At 47.2% G+C, this 13,687-nt stretch overlaps 1 protein-coding gene across 1 annotated transcript in view; it reads left to right on the forward strand.

Annotated features, from left to right (window-relative positions):
- Positions 1 to 310: 310 nt before the first annotated feature.
- P3H2 (prolyl 3-hydroxylase 2) overlaps positions 311 to 13,687 on the forward strand; it is a 121,360-nt gene continuing 107,983 nt past the window's right edge. The window contains exon 1 of the mRNA XM_031957429.1: positions 311 to 1,048. Within this exon, the coding sequence (XP_031813289.1) occupies positions 527 to 1,048 (522 nt within the window). The 5' untranslated portion in view covers positions 311 to 526. The remainder of the gene's footprint in view (positions 1,049 to 13,687) is intronic.

Genomic DNA, 13,687 nt, shown 5'->3' on the forward strand with positions numbered 1-13,687 from the left:
CTCCGGGCGCAGCCGCGGGGTGGAAGCGGCGGCGGCGTGTCCGGCTCGCCTCTGCAGGACCGACACAAGTCCCAAGCCCCCTAGTTCCCCGCCCCCGCCCCCCGCCCCTCCTGGCTGTGTCTGTCTCTCGGTGTCTTTTCTTTGTCTCTCTGTGCTTCCTTCTCCTCCTCCTTTTACTTCTCTCTCGTCCCTCGCTCCCCCTGTTTCTTTCTTCTGTCACTTTCTCTCCCTTTCTCTCTTCTGACCCGCGCTCCCCCTTTCTGCCTTTCTCTCCCCCTTTCTCTTCCCACCCCCGTGTCTCTCCCTCCCCCTTTGTCTCCCTCCCTCGCTCCCTCCCCCCGTGTCTCCCTCTCTCCCTGCCCCGGGACCGGGAGGCGGCGGCTAGCCGGCCGCCCACGTGGGTTCCCTCCATCAGTGGGACGGTGAGGCCAGAGGGAGGCAGAGCAGCCGCAGGCTGGGCCGGGAGAGGAGCGCGAGCGGCCGCTGCGCGTGTGCCGGGGGAGCCCCGGGCGGTCCGAGCGGGAGGATGCGGGGCCGCGGCGGCGGCCGCTGGAGTAGCTGCGGGCGCGCCTGGGCTCTGCTGCGGGGCGCGGGGCTGCTGCTGCTGCTGCTGGCGCTGCTGCTGCCGGGGGGCCCGGCGCGGGGTCAGGAGCGGGCCCCCAGGCCCCCGCAACACTTTGAGTTGCTCTACAGCCGCGGCGTCGAGGCGTTCTCGGCCGGGGACTTCGAGGCGGCCGTGCGCTACGTGGAGCAGGCGCTGAGCAGCCGGCGGCGGCTGCGGGACGAGCGGCTGCGCTGCCACCTGGAGTGCGGGCTCCCGGAGCCGCTGGGGAGCGCGCGCGGCACCGGCCCGGCCTGGGAGCTGCGCTTCCTGCGCGCCCTGCTGGAGCGGGCTCGCTGCGTGCGCCTCTGCGAGCGGGCCGGCCAGGACGGGCCGGAGGGCCGGCGGGGCCGCGCGGGGACCGCCGGGGAGCCGAGCCGCAGCCCCGCAGACGTGCGGCGGGACTTCCAGAGGAGGATGCCCTACCTGCAGCAGGCCTACAGCCAGGTGGGTACCCAGCGGCTCGCGCGCTCCCTGCCCTGCCTTCCCTTCCGCCTCAGCTGGACTCCGACTCCCCCCGTGCCCGTTCCCCTCATTTCTTTATGTGGGGACCCCCCCGCGTGCTTCTCCACCTCCCCCAAGACCTCCGACACAAGGTCCTGGGCGCAGGAGACCCCGGGAGCCAAACTGTCACCAAAGCTCTCCTCCACTGGGAAAAAGTTCGAGGGGACGACGGCCTTGAGGAGGTGTATGGGGGGGAAACCTAGGGGGCATCAGAGTTTAGGGATTTCCCTTCCTAATGTTTGGCCAGTTTTAGGAGAGTTCTGGACACTCCCATCTCTCCTAAGGGAGGGAAGGGGAAGGGAAGGGGAGCCTTGCCTCGCACCCTTAGGTGCAGAGAGTTAAGCTTTGTCTCCTTTGAATGGGACCTGACGGGAGGTGGCTGCGGCTCCCGGCCTCATCACCCTGGTACCAGTTCCCTAATCCTGGCACATCCGCCGGCTTCCGACCCGGGGAGCCGCACGAACAAGTAGCAAGTACTTGTTGGAAATCGGAGTCCGGCCAGAGGAGAGGCCGGGGCATGAGGAGAGGCCGGGGCACGGAGCTCCCTCACCCTCCTCCCTGTCTTTTCCCCGTGTTGCTCAAGGAAACCTTCCCAGGGAGCAGCTGCAGTGCCGAGGACGCCAGCTTTGCAGTTGTGCTCCGGCCGCTGGCGTCCCGGGCTGATCAATCCACTCTAGCTGCCTCCAGCCTTCACGGCTTCCCTGAGAACTCTGGAGCCCGAGTGGGGGTCCGGAGGGGCCCCGCCCCCACCAGGGATTTCTTTCCCGCTCTCTCGCTGGAGGTTGGGAAAAGGATGCGTTTCTCTTTGAAACGACCGAAGGAAAGTTGGTCAGGATACATGGCTCAGGTAGAAAAATGCACTCACTGATTTTAGCCTTCATGTGGCCAGGACACTAATTGCCCAGGACTGGGCAGGGAATAAGCCAGTGCCAGACTAATGGGGAGGGAGACCCCTGGCAGACGGACAGCTAGGGCTTCTCTGAGTCAGGCTCACTTCTAAGCTGAATCGATGACGTGATTGTCTGAGGGAAACCTTAAGTGGAAATAATCTGCTTGCTTTTATATGGAAGGCAGGATTTGTGGGGATCCTGGGGAAAGCAGTTAACACCGAAGAGAGAAGAGATTTTGAGAACCTGACAACAGAAAGGCCTTCTGTGTCCTCTTAAAACATCCACTCAGTGGGGTGGGGGTGGGGCTCGGGGCCCACAGAAATCCCGAGGGGGAAGCTGCCCTCGTGCTGACTAGTCAATAATACTTTCCAGATACATTTTGAGTTCTTGAGTCCAGAAAAGTAAAGCATATTAGTGCTGAATCTCAGAAAAATAAATAACAGGGAGTTGTCCTAAATGTTTTCCTTTGGTTCTATAAATAAGCCTCTTAAGGCTTTGGAGATCAGCTGACCCCCTCCTATTCCCCCCTCACCCCCCAATGTAAGCTGGCTTTCACCCCTGCTTTCTAGCACACTTCCCTGAGTGGGAAAGTAAAGCCCAGATGCAAGTCTTGGAGGTGGGGAAGAGGTTGGGAAGCACAGAAGGTTTCTGGGAGATTTATCCCATTTTAGGCTGCTAGTGAGAAGCCTTATAGCATAAGCAACAAATAGAAAGGTCAGTCTTGGAGTCAGCCAGCTTCTTACTGACTCTGACCCAAGTCACCTCTTCTGCCTGTGTCCCCAAACAAGGCTCTAAGAGTGTAAATGTCTGAACAGTTGCCGAATCTGCCCTCGTGGATGGGCATTTTCAAGCAGGAATCCCTACATACTAATGAAATCATAAATTTGGACAAAAAAAAAAAAAAAACAGGCAATGAGTTAAATATAGTCATGCGTCCCATCAGGCACCTCAGTGGGAAGACTCCCTTAGGTGTGGTCTGGTGAGTCAACTCTGTTTTAAGAAGCTCTTTCATGAAAATTGTGAATTTATATACTTGTTGAAACAACCAGTGTCTGTATGGAAAGCTCACCACCTCCATTCCTAACAAGAGCTTATGGTTGAAATGGGTGGGGATGCCAGTGCTATCTTAGGATCCATTTCAGAGGAACTGACTTCTCCCACCTGGAAGTCTCCGCCATTGGCAGATCTCGGTCTTATTTCTTGTGCCTTTCACTAGCCCATTATTCTTTGGGGAAAAGTAAATACCTGCTCCGGTAGCCCCAGCCAGCTTCCCCTGGCTGACAGTGACTCCTTGCCGTGACATAGCATGGACCTTGTTTCAGGATCCATTTCAATGCTTGAAATCATCCCCTCCTCAGGAGACCAGAACAGGCTCTGCTGAGGTCAGGTTAATGTTAGTCTGAGATTTAGTTTGGTTGTTTTATCACGATGTACCTGGAGACCTCCCTAAGGGTCTATTTGCCCTCCTTTCCTCAACTGTATGAGGATAATAACGTTATAAGGATCAAAAGATAATATCTGTAAAAGCACAAATGCAGTATCTGTCATAATAGTTTAGTAATAAGTGTTTTAGCAATACTTATTCCCTCTTCCCCTTCTTCTTTACCTCCCCCTCCCTTGTTGAACAGAAAGTATGTTGGGAGTTTGAGAAAATCCTAAAAAGGGAAAAAAGGGATATTAAGAGTAGTCAGCAATTATTAAATAAGAGTTCAAGTTAATTTACCTCAAATATTTAATTTAATACATACTGTGTACCAGGCACTGAGTTTGGGCAACAAGGTCAAATAAATAAATAAGCAAACAAATAAGCAAATAAATAAACATTCCTGCTGGCCAGGAACTTATATAACCAAGGGTGGAGAAAGAGATGGAACAAGTACACAAGTTAGAAAATATGAAATGTATACATGTATATATATCTATGTATATGTCATTATATATCTATGTATAACTATTGAGGATGAGAATTGAGCATAATCCTTCTTCCTGCTTCCTTCTCCTTTTCTCTCTTCACCCCACACCCCAAATTCGTATGTTTCCACCAAAGACAGTAAATAGAATATTCAGGAACAGCATTACACAGACAAGGTATGCTCTCCTGCACCCATCAGTCGTCGGAACATGATTTTGATGTTCCACTAAAATAGTCCCGCAAACACCCAAGTCGGGCTTGAGCCTGAGGGCAGCATAACTGCTTAGCCACAGTGACATGTAAATGAGAAGCGATTTTACTTTATTTCCTGGGTGTTCAAAGTTGACTGATGCTCAATGACCCACAGACAAGGGGGTGCAAGTAGAATTAGTTAGCAAGAGTTATTATTGACGAAGTGGTATAAATGCAAAGATCCAATGTCTGTCCCCCCGCGTAGCCAGGAAAGGCATTTGAGAGTAAAGAAGATGCAGCTCTCTGCTTGCTGGGCCATCATCTCCCATATTGGAGTGGATTTCTTCCCTGACTTTGCCCCTTAGAATTCCTAATATGTTTCAGAGATCTGTTCTGAGTACCACCTCCTACGTGGAGCCTCTCATTATTTGATCATTTTTTTGTTCTTTTCCTCTCAATCTCTCCTTCAGTTTTTTACAAGTTGGGTTCCCAACACTTACCTTGAGTGTAAGCTCGGAGGACACAGATTATTTCTGCTGTTTATGGATTTGAATTCAATTAGAGGAATGCTTTATGTTCAGGTTTGGGAGAATCCCCACAGAATCAGACCTTTGACTTGTTGGAATTAGTGATTTTGGGTGCGATCATCAATAGCTCTCGGTTCTTGGCTTAATATGAACTTCCCTACTTCTCACTCTGAGGATTTCTCATGCTGGGGGGGTCTCCATGTTTCTATAACTCACATGCTTTGATGTGCTCCTCTGTTTAGGGTAAAACCCCTTTGATGTTTTCTCCCTCATGTATGGATGCCATCTATGCAGGGCGGTAGTCGCAGAACTTTCCCTTTGTCCTGTTCCCAGCTCCTAAAAATGAAAGTAGGCCTGCTGGATCATTTCCCTTTCAGCACTCTCTCCCTCATGCTTCCTCCTTCCATGTGATCCTTATTTTTCTTTTCCAGATTCTAAAGGAAATGGAATGAGGTTAGTCCACTGACCTTGACCTTTCTCAGCATTCACAGTGACAGACAATAGCTCTCCATTTGTCTCATGCACCATCTGTCACATTGTTGAACCTCTTGGTGAGGGGCTGGAGTTCCACTTTTTAGGAGAACTCCTGTCCCTTTCCTTCTCCCACTGAAATGCAGCCCATTTCACTTTCTAGAAGTAATACATCTGGGAAGAAATTGGCATCTGGGTGTGAAACTTAGGTTCATGTGTTCAGTACAGGGAAAAAAAAAACCTGAATTAAATCACTCTGCCACTTCTACCGGAAATCAGGAAATATAATACCTCAGAGGGGCCCCAGGAAGGTATTGGGTTAATTGACTTGAAGTCAGGTCCCCTTTATCCAAACTCCTTTTATTTAATATCTTGGAATGGCAATTTTGAGCGAGTTCTGTTTGTGAAGGAGGTCAGGAGTCTTCTGCTAAAAGAGCCTCATTTGCTCACTTAGGTTGGATTTTTGTGTGAATCCTTGGTCTGGAGATGATTGAATTCTCAGCTATTTCAAAACACCCATATATTATGGTGTTGTACTTCTATAACCTGTGACCCACAAGACGATTCTGTCTAGTCTTGTCAGTTTTATTGATGAGGAAATAGGGAGAGAGAAAGAGGCCAAAAGATTTGCCCAAGAGCTCAGGTATCATGGAGACACCTGCATTTTACTTTGATGTAAGCAGCAGAGGAAAAAAATGATCAATCCTATATGCATGACTTTTGCATTTCACATTTAAAGGAGAATTTGCATTAGCAAAGTGCCTCATTCTTTCTTTATAATATGCAGCAGTAAGAAGCAAAACTCCCCCCCCCCAAAAAAAAAAATCATTCATTGATTCAGAGATGAGTCAGATCAGCAAGATAAAACTGAAAGGAAGAAGTTACATCCAGATCATAAACTGTTGGATTTTGCCATCTCTGGACCATTTTTTCCAGGCCCTGTACCTAGCACATGTTTCCTCTGAACCTCTATCTTTTTAAGATTCTTAATTTTCTTTTAGATTCAACTCAAGTCTTTAGATGTTTTACTCATAAAATCAAGGTACCACTCCATAAATCCACCCACTCCCGGCATTTACAAGCTGTTATCACCTCCATCTTACAGAGGAAACAGGTTAACTACTCAGTCTCTTATTTCCAGCTAAGTCACTCAATTAGGTCCTGTCCCACAGAGAACTGGCATCCAGGAGTCACGCTCCTAATTCATGTCTTGACCTGTAGTTCACAGATTGTTCTTCTAGGGAGAAACGGGTGGAAATTTGGGAAACGTTTTTTATTCCATTTGCATGTAATATCAAGAGCCATGAAAGCCTGGGGGCATGGAAGGCCCCACCATGGGAAAAGGGACCAGCATGGAAGAGGGATGTGGGGCCACTTCAGAATGAGGGGGAAGAAAGGAGCTGAGATGGGGAGGAAAAGCCTGCAAGAGGCAGAAACAGCTGGAAACAAAATAAGTTCCAAATCTTTTTAGTGTTTGCTGACCACCCGCATGGTGTCTGCCCCTTCCAGGTGCCTCTAATCTAGGAGAAGATATAGGATGTCACCCAGAGATCAATAGTGTAAAGAAGAAGAAGTAGAAGGGCCGAGCTCAGGCACCGAGCTCCGGAAGAAGAGCTCGATTATTTCTAGCTAGAAGGATTCCAGGAAACTTTGAGGAGAAGGAAGCCATGACTTGGCTTTTTAAAGATAGATTTTGACAGGCAGTTATGGGATAGGGAACGAACAGCGGGCCCGAGGGAGTGTGTGAGCAAAATCATGTTTCCTGAGCAAGGTAGAGAACATGAATTTGGGGAAATAACCAGCACGGCGCAGGACTTTCGTGTGATACAGACTGATATTTTATTACATAAAGAGTCTGGAAGACCCGAGTTCAACTTCATTTTCAGATACCTACTAGCTCTGTGCCCTTAATTCATGTTTACCTCAGTTTCCTCAGCTATACAATGGCATAAGGATAGTACCTCCCTCACAGATGGGCTGTAAGGATCAGATCATTTTAAGTGCTCAGCATAGTGTCTGATGCACAGTAGGTGCTTAATAAATGCTCTTCCCCCCTTCTTTCCCATCTCATGAGCTGTATAATGGCCAGGTGATGTGGATGGCACTTTTCCCATTTCATAAATGAGAACAGTGATGTCTAGAGGTCATACAATTAAAAATTCAGTGAGGGAATGGGAATCTAGATCTTAAGATTCCCTCTCTATCCACAGACCCATCTGACCTTTCACATAAGTCTATGTTTGAAACCAGAGAGCAAAGGTCCTCAAAGTCAGGCTAAAGATTTAGACTTTATTTAGTAGTAACAAGACATCTAGATTTTTGAGGAGAGTGTATTAGAAAGAATTCAAATGGAAAAGGTAAGAGCCAGGAAGATGAGAAAGTGTGGACTGGGTGTTTACTCAGATTTTCAAGAAATTTACATTGCAATCATCATGATCCCCTGCCCTTGGGGCTCATGGGAATCTTGCCTGGTTCTTCTTTTGTTGTCTGGTCTGTCCCTCCTCTCCCATTCTTTTCTTTTGATGGGGGCTGGGAGACTCGGGGACAACCTGAGGCCCTCAGATTAGCCAGGTGTGGGCAGCCCACCAGGAGAACTCCCTGGATCCCACAGAGCCTCTCTCCCAGGCTCTCCCTGAAAGCTGAGGCTTCCACCTTTGTCCCGATTGCCTTACACGTGTTTATGTAGCTCTTCCACCTCCTATCTCCCTTGTGGGCACGTGCCTTTTCTGCTTGGCAGAAGTCTATGGAAGTTGCCATTTAGCGTTCATCCTCCTGGGATGAAGTTACTTAAGTGACCTCCCATTTTAAAGTTCAGCGATTCACATGGTTCTCTCTGAAATTAAGTTTCTCCAGCAAGATCTGCAGAGAGTTTATTCTCTGAACTTCATACATTTACAGTCTCCTTTCCCTAGGACTCCGGAGACTCAAGATTTGGGTGCCATCTGGCAGGTGGGCTTAAAGCAGCCAAATGATTGCAAGCTCTTAATTCTCTCGGGACAAATGGAGAAGAGACACAGGGAGGAGTTCGCTCATATTTCTCCTGGAAAATATAGGCAGAGACATCCCGAAGAGAGATTTGACACCAGAAGCTAGTGAACCCAAACGCTGCAGCTGGGGTGCTGGCAGGGTGGTCAAGAAGGGCAGGGCTGGTGCGAGAGTTTGGGATGAGTGCCCACCTGAGGGGGCAAGAGGAGGCACAGAGCCCAAGGTGAGGAACAGTCTGGACAACTGGGAGAATGTCTTTTGAAGGGACATAGAGCTGTTAGGAAGGGGGGAGGGTAAGCACTCTCTCTGTGTGTGTCTCTCTGTCCCTGTGTGTGTCTCTGTTTCTCCATCTCAGTCTCTGTCCATCTCTCTAAATAAATAAATTCACTTTTGGACAGGTCAGACTCTTGAGCTTCCCATCACCATTCACTAAATAAGCATCTTGTGCTGGATATTTAATAAATAAATCCAGGTCTTTAGCTGCGAGTTTCGCTAATAATAAAATGTACTTGCCAATATTTGCAAAGAATACATGCCCGTACAAGACCCAAGGGCACTGGCACAGCACACCTAATTCAGATGATTCCAGATCATGTCATGCTGCCTTTGAAGCTGTTCTTCACATACTTGCCTTGCCACTAAAACTAATCTTCTCACTGTCAACTAGACAATCCATCTCCCTGTTCCGAGTCTTTACCTTGGCTGTTCCTCATGCCTGGAATATCCTCCTCCTTCATTTCCATCTTTTGGAATATTTGTCTTCCTTCAGTACACCATTCTGTTGCCACCTCCTATGAGAAATCTGGCCTTCTGCTGAAAGCTCTTAGGGATCTATCCTTTCTCCGGTTCTTTTGTGTTGGTTTATATTTATACTTTTTATGTAGAGATTATTGGACATTCATCTTACGTCCTCCCTTAGTACAACACGAGTATCCCAAGGGCTTAGTGGATAGTTGTTGCTTACTAAGTATTTACAATATCATCATAACTTTAGTTCTAGAAGGCATTTTAAAAGTTGGTGGATCCAACCCCCTTTATGTCACAGATGAGAAAACCTTAGAGCAGGGACTCTTTAGTTGGTGTCCATGAATTTGGATCTAGTTAGTTAGAAAGGTGAATGGATGGATGGGTGGATGATAACTGGATTGACTGGATAGATGGGTAGATGATAACTGGATTGATTGGATGGGAGGGCGAATGGATTGAGTGGATGGTTGGATGTATAGATATAAAGATGGATAGACAGACAGATAACTCTTAGGGAATGCCTTCAGGATTAGCCCGAACCCTGAATATGTAATTCTACTCACGGGAAGACTTTAGGGCCAGCCTGAACCCTGATATCCAATGAGGAATGATGAGATGCTCCCGAGGAAGTTCAAGCAAGCATCTGTTTAATCAAGCCAGCTTTCCCCCTTATATACCCTAGAACCATGGCGTACTGCGCATGTACCAACTTGTTAACTATGGACAGGTGTTCCCACTTCCGTTTAAGTCGGCTTCAAGTAAGCACAGGTGGCCACAATCCCTTGACTTCTCAGGAAGGCTAAGACGCCCTTAAGGGGGATGGGCCAAACCAGATATAGTCAGCAGGGTTCCTTCCTGGACTAAAGGGTTTTCTACCTGGCCCAGGGTTCTCCACTATTTGTGGCTCTCAATGTATTTCAATCGTATTCATTTCCATTATAATCCTATGGATTTTGTTCATAGAATTACCAGACTGCCAAAGGGGTCCAAAGAAGAGAAGCTAAAATCCTTGTCTCAAAGAGAGGAAGTCAGGTGAACAGTGAAATACAAAGTACTTATTCTGCACCTGGTCCTCTTCTAAGTGCTTGGGATATAAATAAAATTAAAAGGAAAGATAACCCTTGCCCTTGAGAAGCTTATATTCTAATGGAGGAAAACACTACCCAAAAGGGAATTGGGGGGGGCGTGTCACCAAAAAAGATCAGGGGTCACTTGATTAAAGGTACTTTTAAGAATGAGAAGGAAGATGGGATATGGTGGAAATTGTGCCAAGTCAGCAAGAGTGTTGGAAGAGGAGGGAAGGTGTAATCCTGTGGCCTGGACACTTCTTCAGAAAGGAGATTTAGGGGAAAACTTGCCAGGTAGAGGAAGGGCTGTAAGGGCAGTGGGATATTCCAGGGCAATGAGCTCGTCCAAGGATATACAATGGCTGAGGTGGGACTTGAACCGAGGTTTTAAGATCCCAACTCCAGCTCTCTTCACTCTATCATATCGAATAAAATTTAAGTAGATTTGATTGTACTACAAAGTGCACTTATTGTAGACATTCACAGTGACCAGAATTTGGTGTGATGGGAAATTACTAGAAGACTACTAGAGTATTCTCCCCATTCTTGTTAAAACAGGAAACAAGGCCATCTCCTAAGACTGTGGCCAGTGGCTACTGGAAGAGTTGAAGATGCTTGGAAGAAATGTGACAGGGCTTCCACCAGACAGGGATTTGGAAATAATCATTTAGTGAATGGGAAACCATCCATTGGCAAAGATCCAGGACATGTTTATTGGTGTGTGAATATGTAACAGGTCCAATCAGCTCTTGAGAAGAGGAACGAGTGATGGGCATAACCAGTAATTGGATTCCAATATCAGGAGCTGCCTCTGAACATTACTTAGAAATGATCATTACATCCTGCTTGTAGAAATAATTATTTCCTCAAGGAACCAAAGCCAGATTTACATGTTTTCTTAATTAACCCCATGGTTTTCTTTTGAACTGGATGCATTTGTCTCATTTGGCAGGTCATCCCGACTGACTTGGTTAAGGTTCAGCCATTTACCCAAGTATTTCCATCTGATTAAATAATTACCACATACAGCACACATGGAGCAGTCACCCACTGCCCGAACAATGGATCTTCACTGAAGGGCCCTCAGGTAGAATAGGGAGGAGATTAGTTCTTCTTGGCCTTAGAGAGTGGGAAGAAGAAAAAAAAACATAAAGGGGTTGATTTAGGTCTGATTCTGGGAAGTAGGGAAAAAAACAACACAGAACTTCTTTCAAATGAGAGTTATTCAACAATGATAACATTGAGAATAATAGCTAATGTGTATAGGGCTCCTATGATGTGCCAAGCATGGGCTATGGAAGTGGAATGGACTTCTTTGGGAACCCAAGAAGGTAGTGAGCTCCCTGGGAGTCTCTGGAGGTCTGTTCTGGCCACAGAGTCATTGCAAAGATTTCTCCTGACCACATAGTGTGCAGACTGGAATCAGTTAAATAATGTTTCTCCATACTTGAGTCTCTCCAAGACAGCCTTGCTGAAAGAAGCAAGGTAGCTAGAATCCTTCTGGTGGGGAGATATCATTAAAGGGAGCTCAATAATAAGGAGAGAGAGAGAGAGAGAGAGAGAGAGAGAGAGAGAGAGAGAGAGAAATCAGTATCATAACTTTCAAAGCTGTCCTGCTTCTTTGTGTCTCCTACTGTATTTTATTCCACACAGTAAGAACATGTTTTGATAACATTGTTTTCTTTTTTATTTCTTTTTGGGGGTACATAGTCATTCCCTTCTTTCTCCCTCCTGCCCACTCTCCCAAAATAAAGTAGGAGAGGAGATGGGTAGAAAAGTGGAAGGGGGGAAAAGGAGAAGAGAAATGTATATTGGCCATTGGACAGATTCCTCCTCTGGTCCTAGCTCATCTCTTTCTCCCCCAACCCCCCAATTCCATCACCTTTTTGTCATAAAGTATTCAGGAGCATTAGGGGGCTTCTAGAATGATAACTGATCATTACATTGATCAGTTCTGAGGTCTTTTCAAAGTAGTTTCTTTATAATTCTTGTCCTAGTCCTACTCATTTCACCCCATTTCAGCTAATCCAATCAGCTAATCAGGTTTCTCCATGATGTTACAAAATGGAAGATTAGAACTTTTACATGGGAAAGTTCAACACTTAGAAGCCTTCCTGAAATCCTGTTTGATTATTTAAAGGAGAATGTGAAGAGGAAGGCCCAGAGGAGAACATTGTTTGCTTTTCCTTCGAGATTTATTTCAGGTTTCTCCTAGTTTGTGCTCTATTTCCCCCCGGTTTATTTAAACCAGTCATGCAATCCCATGGGCCCTTCCTTTGTAGTTTGCCCTTTTAGGGATGGCCATTGCCCTAGGTGTGTCTAGGGGGAGGGATGGGGTGCAGAGAAGGTGGTCACATTCCCTGCTGGTGACTGCCGGTGACTCAGTCCCCATGCTGGGACCTGTGTGCATTGAGCTGCCGTGAGTTGGAGCTGCCTTGGCTCACCCCCTGTTCCTTGGGCTTTCACTCACATGATGAACCACGTCTGCTCAGCCAGAAGTCACAATTGTCTGTCTGGTGGAAAAATTTTGCCTTTGTCGTTTGGGAAAATCACAGCTGCCTTCTGCCTTTTGTCCTTTCTGGTCCAGTTCCCCACTGGAATTCCCAGCCTGCACTGCTTTCTCACTGTTCCCCTTTTCTTGGGGCCAGGCTTTTCGGGTCAGATGTTGCTGTTTCCAGCAGAATCACAAACTCATGAGAATTGGAAGGGACCTCTGAGACCACGGGGCCATTGTTCTTACTTTAGTCTGCTGAGGCTGAACCGAGATCCCGCCATGGTGCCTCCATATGGCAGCCCTTGGATTATTCAACCCGCCAATGCTTTTCCTATCCTCTCTCCCCCACTCCTCAGGACTTTCCCTCTCCAGGCTGGACTTCCTCAGTTCCTCAGTTCCTCCTCAAGTGGTCCTGATGGCCCCATTCTTTATCCTCCCCACCTTGACCAGTTTGCCAAATTGCTCTTCTTTCTTCCATTTCTGCAGTGAGCCACCTCGGGGCTGCCCCATCTCTGTTCCAAGCTCAACTCAGGGGTCACCTCCTACATGAAGCCCTCTATGATCTGCCAATCACTGGCTCTCTCGCTACTGAACTGCATCTGTTGCATGTTGTATGGATTTTGCATTGGTGCCTCATGGATGGATCCATTTCTGACATATTTTGGGATCAATCTAGGACCACAACTCAAGCCACTTAACCTCTTAAATTGGGGAACTGGGGCTGATCTATATTAGCAAAGGGTTATCATGGGTCTGATCCTAAAAGCAATACTATTCATTCATTCATGTCTCCATTCACCAGGTCTCTCCCTGGAGACTTAGCTCCTGAAGGACAAGCACGACTTTCCATTCTGTATTTGGATGTCAATGGGTTGAGACAATTCCTTGCCCAAGTAGCCACTTACTAGAGGCCTGCTTTGACCTGAATACTCAAACTTTAAGAGACTTTAGAGATAATCTACTACACCCTTTATTTTGCTGAGAGGACAGTGGAGTCCCTGGCGATAGAAACAACTCCCTTACTTAATGTCAGAGAAAAGACTGGAAGCCTCCTAATTTGGTCTCCTAATTTCCAACCCAAAGCTTGACAGGGAGGTTTGTAGGTACAAGTCCTTATGCTCTCGTGCCCTGATTCCCATGAGTTCCCCTTTCTTCCACTTCCTCCATCTCCCATTAGAAGGCTGTTTGGATATTGGCCCCAGGATTTAGAGTTAGAAGGGACATGAGAAAGATACTTAAAGAGATGGATAGCACATTGTAGATGCTTCATGAATATTGAATAATTGTTAGATGGATT

Source organism: Sarcophilus harrisii, chromosome 3, assembly GCF_902635505.1.
Source record: "Sarcophilus harrisii chromosome 3, mSarHar1.11, whole genome shotgun sequence".
Taxonomy (NCBI): Eukaryota; Metazoa; Chordata; class Mammalia; order Dasyuromorphia; family Dasyuridae; genus Sarcophilus; species Sarcophilus harrisii.